General features: G+C 45.7%; 1 protein-coding gene across 8 annotated transcripts in view; it reads left to right on the forward strand.

The window, feature by feature from the left end:
- Window positions 1-22246, forward strand: part of LOC144781670 (G-protein coupled receptor 4-like) — a 390377-nt gene that overhangs the window by 282111 nt on the left and 86020 nt on the right. For 3 of the 8 annotated variants that reach the window (XM_078660644.1, XM_078660643.1, XM_078660646.1), the window contains one exon: window positions 13188-14837. The exons of 2 other annotated variants lie outside the window; for them this stretch is intronic. In XM_078660644.1, the coding sequence (XP_078516770.1) occupies window positions 13213-14262 (1050 nt within the window). In that variant the 5' untranslated portion in view covers window positions 13188-13212 and the 3' untranslated portion in view covers window positions 14263-14837. Of the gene's footprint in view, window positions 1-13187; window positions 14838-18279; window positions 18436-22246 lie in introns of those variants that run through there. 3 more of the 8 variants (XM_078660645.1, XM_078660641.1, XM_078660639.1) reach the window with 3 other exon arrangements.

Here is a 22246-nt window from a genome sequence, read left to right on the forward strand (position 1 = left end):
TACTTTGTTTAACATAGGGTACTAATTTCACCCCAAACATTAGTGATTTGCAAATGGTATACCATATAACTTTGAGCATGCACAACCACCCTTGACTTAAGGACTTGCACTAGTTCCATGCTACGTGCCCAGACATGTTCACACACATTCTATGCTGTGTATCACTATGGTGTTATAAGAGATGTCACCAATGATATGATTTCCGATGTCTTCAGAGATGCCATTTACCATTTTCTGAATGATGTAGTATATGATGTGATAATCAGCACATGGCAAGGGCACAAGTTATGGTTGATTCAGTAAACGATAACTCATTCATTTCAGTGTTTCTGGGGTGTCTAACTGTTCGTTTTTGTGTTATACCGTCACTTTAACCTTTTGATTTTTTTTTTCTTAAGTGAATTTATAGTGTTCTTTTAATTTAAGTGCAGATCTTATTACAAAACCGAACTATAAAATTACTTTATTCTTTGTTTTTTTAGTGAATTTATGCGGGGGGGGGAGTTAATCCTATTCAACCAACTCCCCCACTGAGCATGGCTTCCAGGCATGCACAGTGGGGGTTGGAAGCAGCACCTTGCCTCTTGGCTGGTGACCTACCCTCCACTGCAAAGGCTGTGCACAGCTGGAAGTTGGCTACGGGTCTGGCCGCAGACCCCATTCCCCTGACCGGGTACCCCCCAAGTGACCAACACCCCTCTGAGCACAGCCTTTGGCCTCATCTCTGGTTGGATGGGCAGGATGTTGTGGTCTCCGCGCAGTTCCTCATTGTGTCCAGGTTAATTATAATAGCACTTCAACAAATGGTGGTCTTGTTGGTAGTGCCACGGAGTGACTATGACTAAAGAATCCCAGCTACTCTTAGAACAGTCATGTGGTATGGTGGGTGGGCACAGGGCCACCACCTGCAATCTACTTAGTCAGGCTAGGCTTTCCAGAATGCAAAGTGTACATTGATTCCAGTCCACCCAGTGTTCCTTACGATAACAATGCAGGCCAGCCTGTGGTCGATCCAAGATCAATCAATCAGGGGTTCTTAAGCGTGCTAGTCACCTGTGAGGGTCTCAAGGCACGCGGGGGGGGGGCGTGTTGCAGATCCGTTAGCCGCAGAGCCAGGTCTTGAGAGCCTTTTTGAAGGTGTTCAGGGTGGGGGTGAGTTTGATGTCTGCCAGGAGCTTGTTCCAGACTTTGGCCGCAATGTGAGAGAGGAATCTTCCACCTGTTCTGCGCATGCAAGGGGTTTCGGCCAGTGCGAGGTTGGAAGATCGGAGGTTTCTTTTGGGCACGCGGAAGTTGATTCTGTCGTTGAGGTATTTGGGTCCGATGTTGTGTAGGTGTGGGTGAGGATTTTGAAGGTGACTCTTTTCTCCACGGGGAGCCAGTAGAGCCTTCGAAGCTGTTGGCTGATATGTTCGTGCCGCGGGATGCCAAGGATGAGTCGGGCGGTGATGTTCTGTATCGTCTGGAGTTCAATCGCCTCTCTTAAACCTGCTCTGTGCACCAGTGTCCTTTATGCATGTTTGTCATGATTCGTTACCTGACCGCTGCAGTGCTCCATTCTGGCATTAAAGTCTGTAAAGCCTTGTGCTAAAGTACGGATGTTAATTTCCCTAAGCTGTTCTGGGATGAACTTAACTGCTAGGTGTTAGAGCTAGCTTGTGCTGGCCTTTGTTGTGAATCCAACACCCGTTTGTCTCTTCTGAAGGGGGGTGGAGGCTAACGCTCTTGCAGCAATTTCTTCCAAGTGTCTGACGTCATTATGGAGCACATCCATTTTGGTCGTAAAGTTCCTGTAGTTTCTTGCATCATTTGTCTGTAGTCTAATACAATTGGGTCCCTTTACTTTTTATCCACTTTCAGCCTCATCATTTCTAAATGTGCATTTTGCTGTTCCACAGCTCTTCAGAAGTTTTCTGGGAATTTTATATTGTCCTGCTGTTCCACTGCTGCTGTTTCTTACTTCAGACTCTCTTTAAATACCTCCCAGAAGTGTGGGGCGGGCTTCCAAGCTCTGGAGAGCCAAGAAAGTGTAATTGTGTGGCCAACTCTCAAACACCCTGGGCAAGGAGAATAAAATATTTCATTGTTCGTCGCTTCTCTTACAGCTAACCTTCATGAATTCTGGTTTGCCTGTGTCCCGCCTCATGCCTTTTTATCACTACAGGGGTAGGTTTCCCTCCAGGGCTTAACTCGGTGGGACGTTTTACCAGCTGTAAGGGGAGGCCTATGTAGAAGGATTGCGGAAGCGAAGGAGTTGACCCGGATGTAATGGGCAAAATGAGATCCTTGCGAAGTCCCACATTAGTCCAGCGTAACTGCTTATGTTACTACTTACTTGTTTTTGTAGCATTATATACCTCACTACTGCCATTTCTATACTTGGTAGATATAGTCATAATTATTTAAGGTTTGCCACTGAAGATACCGTTACTCAATTTAAAAGTAGACAATTTACTGACCTCAGAAAGATGGAAGGCTAAGTTGACTTTTCAAGAATTCAAACTTGTAACCAGCCGCTTACAGTGGCTGTTGTTGGTGAGCATTCAATTCACTGAGCTATCTTGCCATCCCTGGAGAATATTGCATGCCATGATAGTTTTATTTCTGACGTATCGCAATTTTTGAAGCTGGCAATGTGTTTTGATCCTCGAGGAACTTCTTCAGGGCAGTCTACATAGTACATATCAGTTTGGTTGAATAAGTTAATAGGTCCCCATAGTAATGTCCATCCTTTGATTTGAAAATGCGAAATATGGTTGCCTCAAAGAAAGTATATATCATTATTGTGGTACCAAGAAGTCCAGGGCGAGAGAACATTGGATTCAGACATCGTTTCCACACTAGATTCATTAGATTCTATCCAAATCTTTGCTTGCATCAAAATAAATTGCCGCTAGACAAAGGTTTGCCTGTGTGTTTTGATTTAATATCTTTTTTTAATTGCTTGATGTTATGCAAAAGTCCCGGTTTGAGAGCTGCCAGAAGCACTTTGAATTTTTGTTGGTGGGGCTAGAATTGGGGAAGACATTGAATGACTATAGCAACCTATTTCTGGGAGGACGGGAATTAATCAAACGTTAGTGTTTGGTAAACGGATTTCTCTTGTAACTGGCAGTGCCAGCTCCTCGGGCAGTTAAGGCTTTTACACCTACAGTCAACATATCTCTTTGGCACAGTCCGGCATAGCACAGTTACCTTTTTCAGTTGGCGTCCACCAACACACCACACAGTGAAGTTACATTTACAATGCCCAAATGATTGTCTCTGGAACCAGGCGACCTGGATTCTAATCTTGGCAGCCGTGCAAGGTTAAGGTGTGTAATCTTATGCCAATCGCTTCAACTCCCTATTCCTTAGGTCACAGTGCCCAGGTGATTGCCTCCGCAAATAGGCAAGCTGTCTTCGAATGTTGGCAGCCACGGAGTACTGAAATGATTTTGTGCCAAATTTCTTCATTTCCTCATACCGTAGTTACCTAAACAGCCAAAATCTGTAGTGCTAAGAGACCCAAATGACCGGGTATGATGCACGAATTTCGACATAAAGTTTCTTTATGTTTCTCTGTAACTGTTGAGTTGCATTTGATCGGCGCCCTATGGCAGTTTATCATCTACATACCCTGAAAATTCTCAGTTGTATAATAAACCTTCTAAGAACACCCCCGACCCCAAATTCTCCATTTAGGATGAGGTCACCCCCAACCAGACCTTGTTCCCTCCTCTCATGCTGGTGTGGGTCAATCAACCATGATAGGAACTCTGGGGGCAGCAGGCATGGCTGCCTGCTCTCCCCTTGCAGTTCGCCTTGGCAAGTGAACCGTTGTTATGCTGGTTTCCATCAGCAGCCTTATTGCGCAGCTTGAGATGGGACCTGGATTGGGAAGATGTCATATCCCTATATGCGGATGACATCCTGCTTTACCTGACAGACCCTAAAAACTCGGTCCTCAGGGTGCTAGAGATTTTGGAAGTGTTTGGCTTCCCCGAAGTCCGCTTGTATTATTGGGTGCTCCAGCTAGGAATAGTCAATGTCTGGGTTTCCTCCTCGCAGCAGAGACCCTCGTTGAAGGTCGATAGGTGTGCGATGGATTGGGAGGGATGTGTTCAGTTGAACGGGGAACAAGAGATGTCTCAGTTGCCGACGCCCACAGAGGTGTTGATCTGGCTCTGACACAAAGCGACCAAGGCCCTTGGTTGGAGGGGTTGGCTGACGTTAGAAATCACGCTATGGGACCCAGACCGGTTGAAGGGATTGAGGGTGGTTGAGCGTCATGCGAGATGGGAATTGATCGGCATATCCAAGGTGAGGGATGTGTGGAAGGGGCAGGAGATGATACCATTCCCCGGATTGGAAAACCAATACAAGCTTTCCTGGGACCAACATCTGCGACCTCTCCTTTGGCCACATTTTGAGGAGTTCTGGTAGTTCCCGCATGACTCTCCTCCAACCCCTCCACACCCTCTGGCTAGAATTTAGAGTACTGGGGGCTCCCCTGACCGACCACACTGTGTCTAAATTATACCTGCTGCTCCTACACAAGAACAGCTGCCACTGGATCACTGTGAAGGACCGTGAGAAGGAGATTTGGGTAAACTGTAGAACCAGGAGTGAGGGGCAGCCTGCAGGTACCGTGGAGAGGCAGCCATCTGGGCCAGATTCCAACTGATCCAACTAAAACTAGTTCACATGTCTGATTTCCCCAGAACTAGGCCGATTTGAATGAAGAGCGCAGACTTGAACTGTGACTGAGGGGTTGAAGGCAAAAAGGCACACTATTGCATACCATATGGGGTTGCCCCAAACCTCAAAGGTCCTGGGGGGAGTGAATAGGAGGATATCCACAGCCTTAGGCTGTTCACTGGAGTTGACTCCCCAGCTGATCGCCCTCGGGATCGGGCGGGGAGCAGTCCCTGGACCGATACTCTCTACTCTTCTGTAACACCACCTTGATGGTGGCAAAATGCGATGTTCGTCTATGGAGGCGCGGAGAAGTCCCAGCGCAAAGGGCCTGTGAATCCAACACTGATTGATGCATGCACTATGAAAAAATGGTGTATCAGGCAAGCAACTGGCCCAGAAAGTTCAAGAAGGTGTGGGGACCTTGGCAACACGTGGAGGAAGATGTTCCATGAGAAGGAGCAAGAGAAACTGGGCCCAGGGACAGTGGGCACTATGAAGTAGACTCTGAATCACATGGTGGGGGCCCGCCTGGTGTATGTTTGTGCATATCATTTCTGCAGGGATTGGCCTGGTGCCTTGGTCAGCAGTTTGTTATAATGTCTTTTCCATGCCACACACTTTTTGTTGCGGTAGGGTGGCCGCTTTCCACCCGGTTCTTTGAAAATCAATAAAGAGATTATTATTTTTTTAAACATGATACACACTCTGGCCAACTCCAAAATTGAGGCCAACCGGTTACCCAGGATTATTTTGCTAAAAAAGCATCCTTTCTGCTACCTCCTGGGACAAAGCCCTTGCTGACAGTTCTATAAAAGGCCAGTTTCCCCAGGTGTGTACACAACTGATTAACTGCGTCCTTTACTGCTATCTTTGTCAACAATGGCAGATTGAAACTTTCAAGCTATAGGCCAGTCCATGTAGGGAGGTACTCTTGGACCAGCCGCGGCCTGTGCAGGTAAGAGCGGTTTGGCCGGGTTGGGAGGGGAGGTATTTGACAGACGACCACAAGGGAAAATTAAATAAAAAATGTATTTTCCCCTCCTCGTCTGTCGAAATCCCCATGATGGGAAGCCACTTGAAGATTTTCCGTAGTAATCCGGAGTGTGAGAAAGGAGGCAGAGGAGATTGCGTCGATTTGGAATTTCATGGTAAGCTTGCTCTCCATTATTATGCAGAGGTTTCGTCCATGGTCAGTCGGTGTGGGAGAGCGTCCTAGTTCCGCTGACCACCCTGAGTCATTCCATGGGATGGGCTTGTTGTAGAATATCAGCACTTACGTTTTGTCTGTGTTGAGTTTCAGGCTACTTTTTTTTCATTTTTTCTGCCTTTACCATTGCCAAGGTGAGTTGATGGTAAGTAATAACAAGTAGAGGTCGTCTCTCTGCTCGGTGAGCTGTCCAGAGCAGTACACAAAGTCTATATCTATATTTGAAATGTGTGCCAGTCCTCTATTTCGCCTGCTCCTAGGCTTTGACGGATTAGTGAATCAAGAAGATGCCATATTAGGGGTTCTGGTTTGCATTGTTGCACGCAGCCGGTCTCGTCACCATGCCCCTTATCTCCAAACTTCCCTTATGAGAACCCTCCTGCTTCCTTTCTATGAAGTCCATCACTGTGTGGACATTTGTCCGATGACGTGCTTTGTGTGATTTTGGTGCTGGTTTCTGTGTTGGCCAATCGCAAAATGGTAGGAGCTAAAATGAGGGAGGGGAGGAAGATAGGAGCAGAGACTGAGTGGGGAAACTATGATGGGCATGTGGAGAGTCTCGGATGAAACATAGTCCAACATCAGAGTATTGTCCGTATAATAAATGTCTATTGAAGGTCCGAGATCAACGGGATTGCATCAAAGAAATGTAAACAAGGTTTGACCCGGATGTGATATCTTGTCTGGTTCAGAGGTCGAAGTGAGCAGGGGAATGGGAGAACGACATTCCCAGGCCTTATTCATTTGATCAAAACTATTCCCAAATCTTTAAAAACACAACTGTCCCTGAGTTGTCAAAGGTTGAAGGGGGAGAATGGACGTCTCTGTGAAGTAAGATGAAGCTGAAAAAGAAACAAGATGCCTCTCCCAGATCCCCCTACCTGAAAAAACAAGCATTTACAATGCAATAGGTCTCGCAGCATTAAAGTTTGAGTTATTGGCATTGTGTATGACAATGCGTTGTATAACATTTTTAGCAAACTTTGAATTGGTGAGCAGTGAGAGTGTGTGCAAGAGTATGCTGTTCTTGAAAGCAGTGTGGTAGAGAGTGCAGGAATTAGGGTTACCTGAACAATGTGGATGATGCACGTCACGCACAGGGCTGATGCAGTTATTATTCACACAGCTCTGATGATGCACCTCACGCACGGGGCTGATGCAGTTATTATTCACACAGCTCTGATGATGCACCTCACGCACGGGGCTGACGCAGTTATTATTCACACAGCTCTGATAATGCACCTCGGGCACGGGCTCACAGCTGTTATTATTCACACAGCTCTGATGATGCACCTCACGCACGGGCTCACAGCTGTTATTATTCACACAGCTCTGATGATGCACCTCCGGCACGGGCTCACAGCTGTTATTATTCACACAGCTCTGATGATGCACCTCCGGCACGGGCTCACAGCTGTTATTATTCACACAGCTCTGATGATGCACCTCACGCACGGGCTCACAGCTGTTATTATTCACACAGCTCTGATGATGCACCTTAGCACGGGGCTCACAGCTGTTATTTTTCACACAGCTCTGATGATGCACCTCACGCACGGGCTCACAGCTGTTATTATTCACACAGCTCTGATGATGCCCCTCACGCACGGGCTCACAGCTGTTATTATTCACACAGCTCTGATGATGCACCTCACACACGGGGCTGATGCCTCCTGAAAGTGCCTGTATTTCTGAGCCTCCCTTGAAACTCGAAAGAGAGGCAAATAAGTGATGCACCTCACGCACGGGCTCATTACATTCATATCACTAACTTTTAGAGCGCTTTAATCAAAGCGCTATACAAACCGACAAATTAATTGAGTGGCACAGGAGTTAGGTGATGGTGTAAAAAAACACAAAGCACTGGTCAAGCCAATAGGTCTCGAGTCCGAGGTGCGTGTAGGCACTCAACACCATAACACAAAGGAAGGTAGCACACATCCTTGCACTTATAGATCCATACATCAACCCACTGACTCAGTCTTGCCTTCGCCCACTTTCCCACCCACACTGAAACCCTCCCCACAATCACTCAACAGGCATGTGCAGGATCAATTAAAAGAAAGCAAAAAAAGAAACAAAGTCATTACCTAACTGTGGTAGGCGCTTACGCTCTAGAGCAGCGAAACGGCAATGCCTTTGGACAACGCTTAATATGCCGACCCGCTCTTCCCTGCAAAGTTCGCCTCAGAAAGTTCCTGAGGGGCGGAGTCCATTCAGAATCATCCAGCCGATCGACATCAACATATCCCATTCGGACAGGCCATCGAGGCTGGTGTCCGTCGACTATATGGCTACAACCGACGCAGGATATCCCAGCCCCGCGGTCACCTCGGCAAAGCCGGACAATCTCTCGCACCCCGCCGCCAGCCGCTAAAGTTTACCGAAGGCGGGCAGGCGCAGCAGCTACATGCTGTGGCAGGAGCGCGTGCATTCTCCTTGCCCGCGGCCAATAATCAACCGGGTGAGCATCCCTCCGCCTATCCGAAGAAATGGTACAGTCTCTGAGGACCAACTACCAATGAACAGCAAACTGAAGCTCCCCGTCCAATCACATGAAACAAGGTTTTTTCGGACCAATCGACGTGCGGTGAAGGAGTGCCAGCCAACTGCGGCTCAATTACGGGTCTGTCTGGGGGCACAGTGGGCAGGCAGGCGGTCGTTGTCCCCGCAGCCTTGGCGACGCAGAGCCGCAAACACATCAAGGGGATCTTGAAGAACAAGAGCACGGAGAGTGGCCCTTCTGTCCTAGCCAAAGTCGAGCACCAAGAGGCGCAGCACTGCGGGGAGGAAGACCAGAGGTGTGTGTTCGCATGCGTGTGTGTTGGAGCGAGCTTCCCAGGAGACAGGAGAAAGCACGTGAATGTGGCTTGCCCGCCTGGCACGCAATAATAAATAAAATAATCGCCTGAGACGTTGTACTAAAAAACAAAGGCGCCATTACTTAACTGACGTATTAAAGCATTTTAAAAATCCGTACATATTAAAGCACGTCAATATGGAGCTTTTTGGATACAATAATCGCCCGACATACTGTACGAAAAAACGCGAAATTGTAAATATTAAAGCACATGAATGTCATTTACAGCAATCAAGCCCTTGCCCGCTTGTTGACATTTACTAGCGCCAGCAAGGCGCCTCTTGATTTTAAACACACGCAGCTTTTACAACCCAACTACACAAAAAAAAGCAAAACCTAATTGCAGCCTGCAGCCTGCGTAATGATGTGCGCGAGGGAGTCACAAACCCAGAGTAAGAACAAAACTGAAAGTAAAGGAAACTGAAAGTTGGAAAAGATAACGTTCAAAGTTCACTGTGTCTGTGTAAGCGCGCATTGCAAGGGAATTGCGGCCTGCTCAATGGAGCGCGTGTTCTCGTGTGCGTGGCCCGCTCAAATTGCCTTCCCGGAGAGGAAATGCGCGTGGCCAGGTGCTGTCTCCTGGGAAGCAGACTCGCTAACAATAGGTCTCTGGCGAGACAGCGCTTTGCGCTGTAAACACGACGAGACCTAAAAATTATGTGTGCAATTGTTCAATCGCCATATTTGGTTGGGAGGCAGTCTAAGCTTTAAATTATCAAATCTGTTATTTTTCCTTTTAAAGGAAACCTGTAAAAAGATTTGCACTGGTGCTGTCAGAGTATTACTAAAAAAAACTAACTTTTGAAAGCACTGTAAAGATTTAAACATACATTTTTTTTGCACTTTTTGAGACATGTTATTTATACTATGTGCAACTTTTTTATATACTTTGTGTCTATCTTTTTTTAACTGAAGGCTTTACATATTCAGGGTGCTTTCTGTCACAGACTTGGACATTTTAGCACTTTAAATACACATCACTATTTCCACAGTGCACCCACCAGGATTCAAATCGTTGATTATCTGGTTACACCCACAGACATCTGAAAGAATTGCATTAACCAACAGAGCTTTCTTACCAGATACATGCATTTCTCACAGATAAACTTAAGTTGCAATTTTTTTTTTATTTAAGGCGTGTGCCTTGTATGCAGTTACCTGTAGGTAGGTGAAATTACACATCTCTACCCCCACACTCGCTGATCCCGCTCCCCATACTTTTCTATATGCCCTTCGATCGCTGGTCTGGGTCATGGCAAAGTTCTGAACTCGCCCTCATTTTAAAGATGTTGCCCTTTTGAAGACAAACCTCGGGCTAGCCTCGGGGCATTGGTATACAGTTCACCTGCTCCCCGCCGTTGCATGGCGACATTCCTGACCCCAGACTTTACCTAGCCTGCTCGAAAAACCTACCCGCCCTGAAAAACAAGGGCTGTGCAATTTTCGTTTTGCCGACCCGAGAGGCCGAGGCACCCCGGGCCTTGTATTCCATAGCCGGTAAAAGTGAAGTGAGTGGTAAAACTGTTTACATAGCGATGTCCCAGCTTCGGGCCAACGTCCTCCGATTCTGGGCAAATCGCTCAGTCTCACAGCGCCTAGAACGTGTATCGTATCCCTTTTCTGCTGAAAAGCGCTGTAACTCCCTTGGGCTGTGTTCGCAATTTCAAAAAGAACCGCAAAACTAAGCCCATTCCACGTGACTTGCTGACGTAGGAAAGCTGGAAATTCACGTTGCTGCACTCTTACAGCAAAATGTAATTTCCGGTTAATTTAAAGCTAACTGATTGGACACCCTCCATCCACAAGCCCGGGCGTATCCATTTTTGTTTGGCATTATAAACACCGATTATTAATATATGGGAGTGTTTGCCTTCCTTAATCTGTGTTGTTTTAAGCATGCCGCCCTGGAACAGAATGGAGAATTAAAACAAGCAGGCTGGGTGTTTCGGAAGTCCCAGCACAATTTTGTGTCTAGAATTAGTTGTCCACTGTTCAGTGGCACCGCAAGAACCTGAAAAGCGCACGGCTGTTTTCTTTGAGAATTTGAATAAGTATAAACCAGGCCAAATGACCCCAATATCTTCGCCATGATTAGTCTCTAGAAACCACTGACAAATGTTTCTTAGAGCTAAGAAAATATAAATTTCTTTTTGGTCATTTCCTTTTCTTTGAAAGTGTATCAGTTCTTAAGCATATTTTGCGTGAATAGGATAGATTTTAAATTAGCCTCAAAGTGTACATTAATTTCTAAAACAACATACCCATCGTTTTATGTCTTCGTACACTATTCCCCAAACATTAGGATAGCCTTTCATTTCTTTTTCACATTTGTGTTCTTTTCTTATACACAAACGGATGTGCCAGTATGGTTTCATCTTAATTTTGTTGCTGCAGCATTTCGGCTACAAATGTCTTTCTTTAGCCTTCATCAGGACATGACAAATAAGTCTGGTGTCATGCTTCTTATAGGCAGTGATACAGCAGTGAGTTGAACTTCTGGCAGGAATATGAACCGTGAAGTACATCAGGCGCCCAAAAGACAAAGTTCAGCAAAGAAACCCTGTATTTGAAACCTTATTCACTGTGAAGGCGTGTATCTGGAACATCAAGGTACAGCCATTCTTCTGGAACCTGAAAGCCAATGCTCCATTTCACCCGCACTCCCAATTTCAGTGTAGTACTTGTGCGATTTGCCAGCTGTCGTGCGATGTCACCGTGCACGGAATAAAGAATGAATGGGAGTCCTGAGTGGCCAGAAGTGCCCTTGGTTGGGGCGCCGCATGCCCAGAATATCCATGGCAAATATGTACTTTGCGCTAAGGGCCCAGCTGGCTGACGACTTTGGGCAAACACAAATTAAAAAGTCAATAGACGCTAATGTGTTCTGAAGAGGGACGCCATCTTGCAACCTTTGAGCCTCGCGCTTGTGAAGAAAGATTGGAAAATCATGAAGTGGAAAAAAAAACTCAACTGCCCGCAGAGCCAATGAGCTGGGAAAAATCAAATATGGGATCATGGCACAGACGTCGGTGTTGAGTTGCACTTGCAAAAGGCTTGAACGAGGCCTTCTGGCCACTGAACTAACCTCCAATGTTGCATGGAATCGTGGGGCAGGTCTGAACCTGACAGGGAAGTTTGTACAACCCTCTGCGCATCACAGGGCAGAGCTAATCTGGAAACTTTTATTGAGGCAGTCCTTTAACTTAGGTATTCATACCACAAGGCCCTCATTCCATAGAGTTTCGCAGGTCACAGGAAACGTGTTTGCTAAGCTGCCTGTTTTTATGTCCCCTTGGAGCTTCATGAGTGTAGACCTTCAGTGTTTGGTTTGTGCGTTTTTCCTGGTTGGGGAGGTGGGAGAGCTAGTTGATCGAGGGGTAGCTATTTGACCATCCACATTGCCTGAATGAGTTTAAGTAACACGGTTTGGAGGAGGAAGGGATTTCCCCAAGATTTGGCGTGGGAGGGAATTCATCATGGTGGTGCCGAGCAAGGTGGGCGGATGTGACCTGTTGGGTAAATCTGTGTCTATGCATAATCTTTCATGGTGTCTCTGGTGTGCTTGGCAAGAGGGTCCAGGTCTCTATTTCTCAATGGCTGTAAATGCATCGTTTTGTTGTAGTAAATGAGTCCCAATTTGGTTCATTGGTTCAGTTTTTAGGTCTGCAGGGGTAAGCAATGCAACAATGCCTGCTGCAATTCCACCTGCTTCAAAATGGAAGCTCCAGACACTCGTATAGCAATTCTTGAGGTGTCATTCATGAGCAATGTGGCATATAATCTGACTTCTTGCATTAGGGAATAATTTAAATTCTGAATGTTGGGATCCCCATAATTATTGAAGATAATACAACTTAGGTACAATGGGACACTCTGTTTTTCTCCACCAAGGTCCTTAATACTTGTTGTCTGAAAAAGACTGAGTTGGATACTCCTGTCACTGACCCCTCGCTCCTTCCCTTTCCCAGTCTCTACTCTTGCGACTGACCCCAATACTCCAAAAAACAGTTGACTCAGCTTGTGCTAATGATCAATTTATAAGTCACTTCACAAGTGTCAACATTAATATGTCACATAATGCACAGACTCCATCTTCATTACTGAAAATCACTTTCACTTTCTTTCTTGATAGTCGGATAAAATCACACTTCACCCTCTTTAGGGATCGGTGCTAAGTTCTGCTGCCTTACGGAGTCCTATGTAACACCATTGTGGAAAGAAGGACATTTTTCTGGTCATCCAGCAGCAAGTTTAGTGGTCGAACCAGTTGATAGATGAGTGGTTGAGCAAAGTGTTTGAAGGTGGGAGGTTTGAGTTGTTGGAAAAGTACATAGCCGGGTAGCAAAAGTCTTTACAATTAAGATGGACAGCAGAGCTCAGTGCTGTTGATTTGTACTCCCTTTTTCTGTCTTACGTTCTGAATTTCTCTCCTTTTGTCAGTAACAGATCCCTGATTGGACCCGCAATGACTGATGGAAATGTAACATGTTCGTATCCAGACAAGTATGAAGCCATTCTCTTCCCCATCATCTACGGTGTCGTCTTCATTGTTGGCATCTTTGGAAATCTGACAGCTGTGGGAATCATAGCCCTGCACATCCGGCGCAAGAATGTTCTTGGTGTATACCTGGCGAACCTTTGCATCTCAGACCTCATATACATCTGCACCCTCCCCATCTGGATCCTCTACACGGCCAGAGAGGACTGGCAGTTTGGTGCACTCACATGCAAGATTGTGGGCTTCTTCTTCAACGCCAACCTCTACAGCACCATCGCCTTCCTCAGCTGCATTGCCATGGACCGCTTCCTGGGTACGGTTTTCCCCATCCATTCTAGAACACTGCGGAACATGAAGGCCGCCATGATCGTTTGCGGCATTGTTTGGGTCATCATCCTAGGTACGCATTCTGTATTTCTCAGCAGGGATGACCTCTTCAATGCAACTCAAGACATTGAGCTTTGCTACGAGAAGTACCCTATGGACAATTGGATGGCCCATCTTAACTACTTCCGTATTTTTGTGGTTTTCCTGATTCCTCTTGTGCTCCTTGTGTTCTCCTACTGCTCCATCATTTGGGCCATCCATCACAGTCCGAGCCTGGAGAGGAGGCAGAAGCGGAAAATCACCAGCCTCCTGTTGGTACTGATAGGCATTTTTGTGGTTTGCTACCTTCCTTACCACGTGGTGCTCTTCATCCGCTCGTACGCCAGCGATGTGAACATCAACACTTGCCAGTTAGAGTCGAAAATCCGTCCTGCCTACCGCATCACTTTCGCCCTAACCAGCCTCACCAGTGCTCTCGATCCCTTCATCAACATCTTTGTGAGTGACAGTGTAAAACAGGACATTTTGGAACAGCTGAGGGGCACGTGGCGCTGGCTCAGACTGAAGGGCCAGCAGGATAAGGAGGGACGGCCATACTTGAAAACTGTCTGTGAGGCGAGTAAACTGCCAAAGAACGTTGACCAAGGCCTTCTCAAGATCAGCCAGGGCAAATCCCAGACTAAGCTATGAATGTTCAATAGCGCACGTAAAAACAAGTAACTCTTGCATCATCGTCTTACGATTATAGTGTTTTACTGAAGTGGCTTCCGCTATTCATTTAAAAGACATATAGCTTTGGAACTCAAAGAAACCGTATCAAATGCGATGAACTCCTCTAAGATAATCCTTTGGCCAGGGCACAGAAAAGGGCATGTGACCAAGATCACAGTGTTCCTAGAAGGATCAAAACTGCCTCGGGAAGTGAAATAAAATGCAAGAATTGTTCCATGAACACATTTTAAGTGTAAAAATGAAGTGTACAAATAAAGACCTCATCTGTGCTGAAAAAGGGCTGCTGGTGACGTCGACCACAGAAAGGTTTAGGCCCACCCTGGACAAATTGCCCACTCACGTCACTTCTGATGTTTGGGAAGACCCACCTTATGGTGGTCGGACAAGAACTGCTGCTTGCTCTCCCTGTTCTAGCTTGCAAATTAAGTGCACTAAACTGTGTAACGTATGTGCTATTTACACATTACGGGGGCAAGCTGTGTACATAAAGGTATATACTACATGTGCATAAATATTAGGTGCTATTGTTTGAAGACGTTGCATTTCCAGCCTGTTTACATACAGCAACTAGACAATTTTACAATAGTGTTTGTTGACTTGGCAGTTAAGCACATCGATAAAACAACCCAGAATTCTTTGATTTTTAATTCTGTTTTAAATTGGTTTTATTTGAGTTTTAAGATTTTATGTATGATTGAAATACAATGAAGTTTTGAGAAATAATTGCGACTTGGCCAGGGTCTGGAGGTTGTAGGTAAAGTTGCAACATTGGGCTGAGCGTTTAAAATGTTTACGACGTACAGTGAATCTTGAGTAGTAAACCGAGAGAGGTCACCCATTTACTTCTGGGATTACAAAGGTGGCATGAGAGTTGGGTGGTTGTGGTGTTGGCACGTAGCCTGCGTAACATCTCATCCAGAAGTTGTGTACCTGCTAAGAGTCCTCATAACATATGTAGCGAGTTGTGTATTTATAGCCAACATCACTATTCATGCTGGTACTTCCTGTTTCACTTCTGCCATTTTTGCCATCCCACAATGCATTGTGCTGTGGGGGGGGAAGGACTGTCTGAAAGTGTTGCGCGTGATGTGGAGGTACTTGGCAGTGACATTTGGGATTTGAAGAGTGGGTGGAACCAGAATACTAAACGCATTTTCCAGAACTCTCAGACATGGACTAACGTTCGAAGGTTTTCTTATTAAAGACTTCCTGTCTCTGGCCCACAAATGAAAAACAGGTTGACTTGCCAAAAAATTAAGAACAAAATTGAGCCACTATCTTAAAAAATGCATCTTGGTAAATTTGGGAATGGTTGATTCTCCAGATCCCCATGTAATTTTGGCGAATTTGAGTTTTCAGGTCATGCCAGAGTAGTTTATCGATCTTTTTGGGGTTTTCTCATTACATTCTGGTAACTTTAGTATTGAGTTCATCATTACACTGGAATAAAAGGAAAACCAAACTAGATAACGTAGCACTCCAAATTTGATGTTTTATTGTTCTTTATTTCACCTGCATCTCCAAAAAGCATCCTTCATACAATCCCAAATCTTTTCTTCTTCCCAATAGTTCACTGATTCCTAAGTTTAAGGTTTTCTTGAGTTTGTGACTGTCCACTCATCCTTTAAATCCCATGGGCTTTGCAAAATACCCTATATGGTTGTTTCCTGTGGTGGTCACACTTTAGATTCTTTACTATTGCAACCATTCATACATGTTTTTTTCATGCATCTTCTTTTTAAATGAGTTCTTCCATTTTGTAATTCATATTTTAGCAGGTCACTGTGTCTTTTTTATCACCTGCAGGCCTTCAGACTCTTCTTTTTCCCACTTGAGTTATTGCCTTCCCACTTGAGTTATTGCCAGTCAAAGTATAAAAATAATAAAACCCTCTGAAATGGAGATGGAGGTCTCTGAAAATGTACAATAGGAGACAGTCGAATTACCGCAGTAGCATTATATTTGTTGTCTTCAAGCCATTGGCACATAAGCTGCAAACCTTTTCTAATATATATATTCAAACACCCTTTGTTTTGTATTGAAAATCACAGTTTGCTTCTAGCTGAATTTTAAGTGATATTTGCACAATTGAACACTTTTTTGGGAGGGTGGTAAAGGGTACTTGTTTCCCTCTTAAAAGTTGTTTTTTCTTATTTTATCTTTGCATATTTTGATTATGTGTAATTGTGTGTATCCCGCTGAGAGGTGGCTATCATTGTTCAAGAGTATTAACTTATTTTTTTGTATTAATGGGATTGTTGTTTTCACACATACCTTGGACTGTGTTCCATTGTATCATGTACAGAGAATTCCTGTCATTTCAAGGGTTCAAAAAGAGAGGCAGGGAAACCTTCTTTGGTTATTCCATGGGGGGATAGCATTTTGATAGTTGATTCTTTTAAAAAAACTGAATTTGACTGGTACCCACTGCATCAACAGACCTAATTTTGTTTAGCTAAGAAATATCTCGAGACTCAATTTAGCAAGATGTGGGTGTGTTCCCGTCGTTTGGCTCTTAACCGCATGCATTCTGGGAGTGGTAGTCCAGCATGGCTTGTTTATGAATGACCAGGGTTGACAATTTTAAAGATGCGCCGTGAGATGAATGTGAAAACCGGTGAAGTGCCTCCATATGGCCCCTGAGATAGGGCTTAGGCTCGAATAAGAGCCACATTATGCGGGGAAGTAAAATGGGATAACATCTGTGGAAGCACCATTTATTGGCCAAGTTAAACTTGGAAATGTATGCTGCGTCCTGTGCGTTTCACTTGCCAATAGTAAACATTCGTCTCTCTAAAGCTTCAGAGCTTAAAATGTATGTCACTCCCTGCACGAACACCCCTGCCTGCAATATACAACTCCTCCCAACCCTCTCTCCACTAAAGAGCATCGCCTTTGACTCCCCATCTGCAGTACTCTCTCTCACCTCCAGTGTATGTCACCCACCAAAGACCCTGCCTCACATCCTGTCCCCACTCCTTCAGGTTCCCTCGACATAATTGTTTCCCAAGTCACCTCTCCTGATAACTAAATGCCTGGCCCACCAACATCGCGCGAGAATCGCATCCCATTTACGTCACCAAATATCGACCATTCTTTAGCCACTAAGTGATCTGTACAGCAACACACCTAAGAGGTGACCACCTCAATCAACTTGCTCATTAAAATGTACACCCCTACTAATAGTCAAAACACCCTCCAATCCATTAAAAAGTGCATTTCCAAATCGCTTTCCAAATACGAATTTACATTGGAAAAATGTTCCTATTGCAAGTATGGACGTCCAGAGAAAAATACTTTTGGGGGTGGGGGTGGAGAGAGGAGGGGGGGGTTGCTTGATCAAAAATGTAGATTTTAGTGCCTGCACCTCTTTACTTTGGATGCAAGCATGCATGTGTCTTCAGCGCCCTCTTGTGGCTTGTTAATACTGACGCCGCATGAGCTGTACAACATCGATGTTCATAGCCTGGGGCAGGGGGCTCGCCTAACTACGTTTGCCTCATAATTTTTCTTACGCTTTGGCCGCCCCCAGACCCCAACCATGCCTTTTGGGCGTGGGTCCGTTGAAACTTCCTAGAAATGTTCCCTTAATGTAATTTTAACTTAATCTCACATCTGTTTCTGTCTTGTGAAACCATGCTGACATTTTTAGTCCGAAGATCCAATCTAGATCCAGTTTACATGGCTTACATAATGTGTAGAATTCAGTATTTTAAGTAGCCTTTTGGTATTTCAATAGACAGAACTGGCCAAAATGGGCCATGCGCGAGTAAGATTATTCGCTCCAGGCTTTTGCTTTGCATTTCTGGTACACGTAGTACTGCTTTCCCATTATATACCAGGACTACAAGTACCAGAATGCATAGCAAAAAAAACCGGCACTGAAGGATATGCGCACGCGTGGCCCGGGGGAAATCCGAGATCTTATTCACACATGGGTGCACCTCGCAGGTCTATACATGAATCGCTGCATCCGTGTCTCACAGACTCTAACGCCGTGAATTAACTCTGGAAGAAGGCGATTACAGGGTTAAAGAACTGCTGAGGGGAGGTGCACAGGAGTGACCAGGAAATGGCGAGATAACCTGTCTTGGTGGAGTTCTTTGTGTGTCGCACACGGTGCCTGTCCTGGTAATGTCCCTCTTTTTCTTGTTCTTCGAATACAAATGTGATACGTGTAGCACCTTTGCTCAGGGTGTATACGAAGACCACTGTGGCTATTCGTTTAATTAGTCTGTTGAGTGGAACAAAAACCTCTCTGCCAAAAGAAGAGCTCGAGATAAGAAGCATTCTGGTCAGGCAAAAAATTACCTGGAGTGAAACAGTTGTAACTTTTTTTTTTTTTATCTGTCTCAGTGTGACTACAGGTGTCTGCGCCAAGCCTGGCCAGTGATTTATGCCGTCGTTAGAGAAATTACATCTGTTGGCATTCTTTTGCCCTATTTTCTCTATCCTGGCATAGTAGTAATATTTGTGGCTTGCCGTGACCAACTTGTGCCCCTCCCTGTGTGTGTGGTACCGCAGTAGGTGACCAGGCGTCCCGGATTTGACGGGGCAGTCCCTGTTTTTCAACAGCTGATGCGGCAAATTTGGGTCACGTCCCGGTTTTTAGAGAGGGCCAACTCAAAACAGTGAGAGACACTTTTTAGGTGTTCCAAATCCGTGCTAGTTAGTAGCTGTTACTAGTAAGCAATTTAATTAATAGGTATGATGCCGGTTTTGAAAATTACATTTTATTTAATTTCTTAGTGCTTTTTCTGTGTGTTTGTGTTGTTGAGGGTTGTCCTTCTTTGCCACTTCCTTGATGTACAATTCTAGTCCTTCCTCTGTGTTTGTGAAATGTCCAGGTTTTTTAGTCGCAGGATCTGGTCACCCTCTGTGGTGGGCATCCCCGACCAGAAGCTTCCTATTGGCTCTGGTCGGGTTCATTGCAGAGGTGGGCGGGGAGTCGTGGGTGTGGTCGGCCCGCAGGAGCAGGGTTGATGCAGTCCTACAGGTTAGTAAACATCGATGTGATGTTTTGTGCCACAACAATTTATCTGAAGGGGACCAGGTGCGTACCCAATGATATTAGTGCAACAGGAGCAGTGGCACTGGGGTCTGTCGATACTGGGGACAGGGCACTACACCACAGTTATGGTTGCATTTTACAACTGAACCAGGGCACCCTTGCTACGCCCCGACCCAGCACTGAAAGGAGCATTAAACACCTCACTAGAATGTAAGCAGGTAACCTATAGGTTACACATGCATCCCTGCAGTTGGTTCCTCAACCCATTGAGCTGTCTTCCTTAGAACAGAAAGTGTGAGCTCAGTTGCAGGTTATATTCTGGGATAGCAGCCTGCTGAATAAACTGACAAGTCGATCATACCTTAAGCTGTGCAGCAAGCACATTACCCCCACGGCCCCAAATCATCGTTCCATTCATAACATATGGAGGTATGCCATCAACCAGACAAAAAAAGAGAACACAAAGAATACTGCCCCCCCCCCCCCCACCTCACCCCCTCCCGCAGGGAGTACATAAGCAGTACTTACCCAGCATTCGATCTGTTATTTTTTTCTGCCTGCAGATAGAACCTCACCCCCTCCCGCAGGAAGTACATAAGCAGGTCTTACCCAGCATTCGTTCTGTTATTTTTTTCTGCCTGCAGATAGAAGCTCACCCCCTCCCGCAGGGAGTACATGAACAGTACTTACCCAGCATTCAATCTGTTCTTTTTTCTGCCTGCAGATAGAACCTCACCCCCTCCCGCAGGGAGTACATGAACAGTTCTTACCCAGCATTCGTTCTGTTCTTTTTTTTTTTCTGTCTGCAGATAGAATGGGATGAGGTTGCTGGGCTGCTCCTGCTGGGCACGAGCGGCAGTGTTTCGTGGTAACGTTTGCCTGAGTGTTCAGACGGTGGCTGTGGGTCTGCAGGGCTTGACAGGAGATACAGAGATGCAGAAGTCTGGCCCTTGGTGGCTGGAGTGGTTCCGAGTCTTGGACGCGCTTCCTGACGGCCTGGCCCGATTGGAAGACGCATGATGACTGGCGAATGACATGGAGGAGCTGAGGGCAGGGGCGTGCTCCTGCTGTGCCTGGCTTCCTGTTTGTCAGTATGCTGGGTCCAGGCACGCCTGGTCGGTCCTGGGGGCATTTTCTCTTTTTGTTGGGGGAGATATAGAGTATATATGCAGGCCAAGCGGTGAGTACCACATAGTGTTTTTTTCTATCCAGAACTGGTGCTGGTGCTTGGTGTGGTACTGTTCTGCTGCCTGCCTGTGGCGATCATGGGGAAGCATGCCAGAAAGAGGAAGCATGTTGGTGAGTCGTCCTCTTCTTCGTCCAGTTCTTCCTTATTTACCCCTTCCCCTCCTGGGTCTAAGCGCTGCAAGGAGTGTGGGGACGGTAGGTTGAAGAGTTTGATCAGAGAGACCCTGTTGGAAAATGGCGATTCCTCTAAGCTCAAGGGGATGGTGCTGGTTCCTTCTTTGTCTGGGTCCAAGGAGGAGGGGGGCAAGGTCCGGAGGAGTTTAAGGTGGAAGTATATTTCCAAAGACATGCTGCCTGGTTTAATCATTAAAAGTAATGGCATGACCCAGTAACCCTCAGAACCTGGGTAGTTTAACTAAATGAGAACAATGGTTCTGTTGGGAATCGCGTTTACATTGAAAGTATATTGAATATATAATGGTGGAAATACCGAATATTAATCAAATGAGGAATTTACACCTCACATGAATGGGAGTCTGTCGGCTGACATTCTCCACCCTACTGCGGAAGCCATCTTTGTTGATACATCTACCTTTAACAAGGCTGTCCATCCTTCTTGCAGTCCTCAGGAAGACCCACTTTTAGATGCATAAATCAGCGCATCCTGTTTAGGGTCGAAACGTCGACGTTCTGTCTATATATTGATCCACGCAGAGTTTCAACTAAACTAAAGAAATAGTATATCTGTTTGAAACAGTTGTAATTCAACGTGGACACTTATGATTGAAATATGGTGTTTATATGTATGCTTATGATTATGTTTTTTGTTTAATTTTCTGTTGAGCACCCAGTCAACAGTCACGACTCACTTACCTAATGTACAATTTGTTGATGTATTGTTTGTCTTGGACAACGTCTTAAAAACATTGAGAATCAAACCGCCAGAAAGGCCAAATACAAAAGATTTGCCTATAATTTCTATTGTGGTCAGTTGTTTGTTCTGTTCTCCTTTGAATTTAGTTTCTTGAAATATCACTCACGGGATATATTTCCACCATTATATATTCAATATACTTTCAATGTAAATGCGATTCCCAACAGAACCATTGTTCTCATTTAGCCTGGTTTAATCAGGTATGTGAAGTCTAATATGGGTTCCCGGATGGGGAGGTGCCTTCTACTTCTTCTGGGGGCTTGCTGCTGCTATTTTAGAGTACGGCGCCGCTGGATGTCCCCGTACATCAGTACATTTCTAAGGTCCTCAAGAGGGAGTGGAGGGACCTGGACAAGTTTGTTACCCCACTTAATGGCGAAGTTGTACCCCTTGCAGGATATGCTGAAGGACTTGCCCGATGCCTTTCCCTTTGACTCCTTTGTGGCCAACTTGGTGGGGCGGACTTCCTTGGTGGCAGATGCGGTCATCAATGATGGGGCGGATAAGAAGGTGGATACCAGGGCCGGACTGGCCATAGCGGGCACCGGGCATTTCCCCGGTAGGCTGCTAGGGTGGGGGCCGATTTTGGCCCCCTGGGGGGCCGTTTTTGTTACGGGGGTCGGCAATATCGGCCCCCGGTAACAAAATCAGCCGAAACCGGCCCTCGCAAACTGCTTGGGTGCACTCACCCCAGGGGGGGCAGCTGAGCAGTGTGCCAGGGACTGTTTTTGTTCCAAATCCGGCCCTGATATCTACCCTTCATAAGGTGTATTCCGGGTCCCATTTGACTTTTCCTGCTGGGATCTATG

The sequence above is a fragment of the Lissotriton helveticus genome, chromosome 9 (assembly GCF_964261635.1).
Source record: "Lissotriton helveticus chromosome 9, aLisHel1.1, whole genome shotgun sequence".
NCBI classification, from domain to species: Eukaryota; Metazoa; Chordata; class Amphibia; order Caudata; family Salamandridae; genus Lissotriton; species Lissotriton helveticus.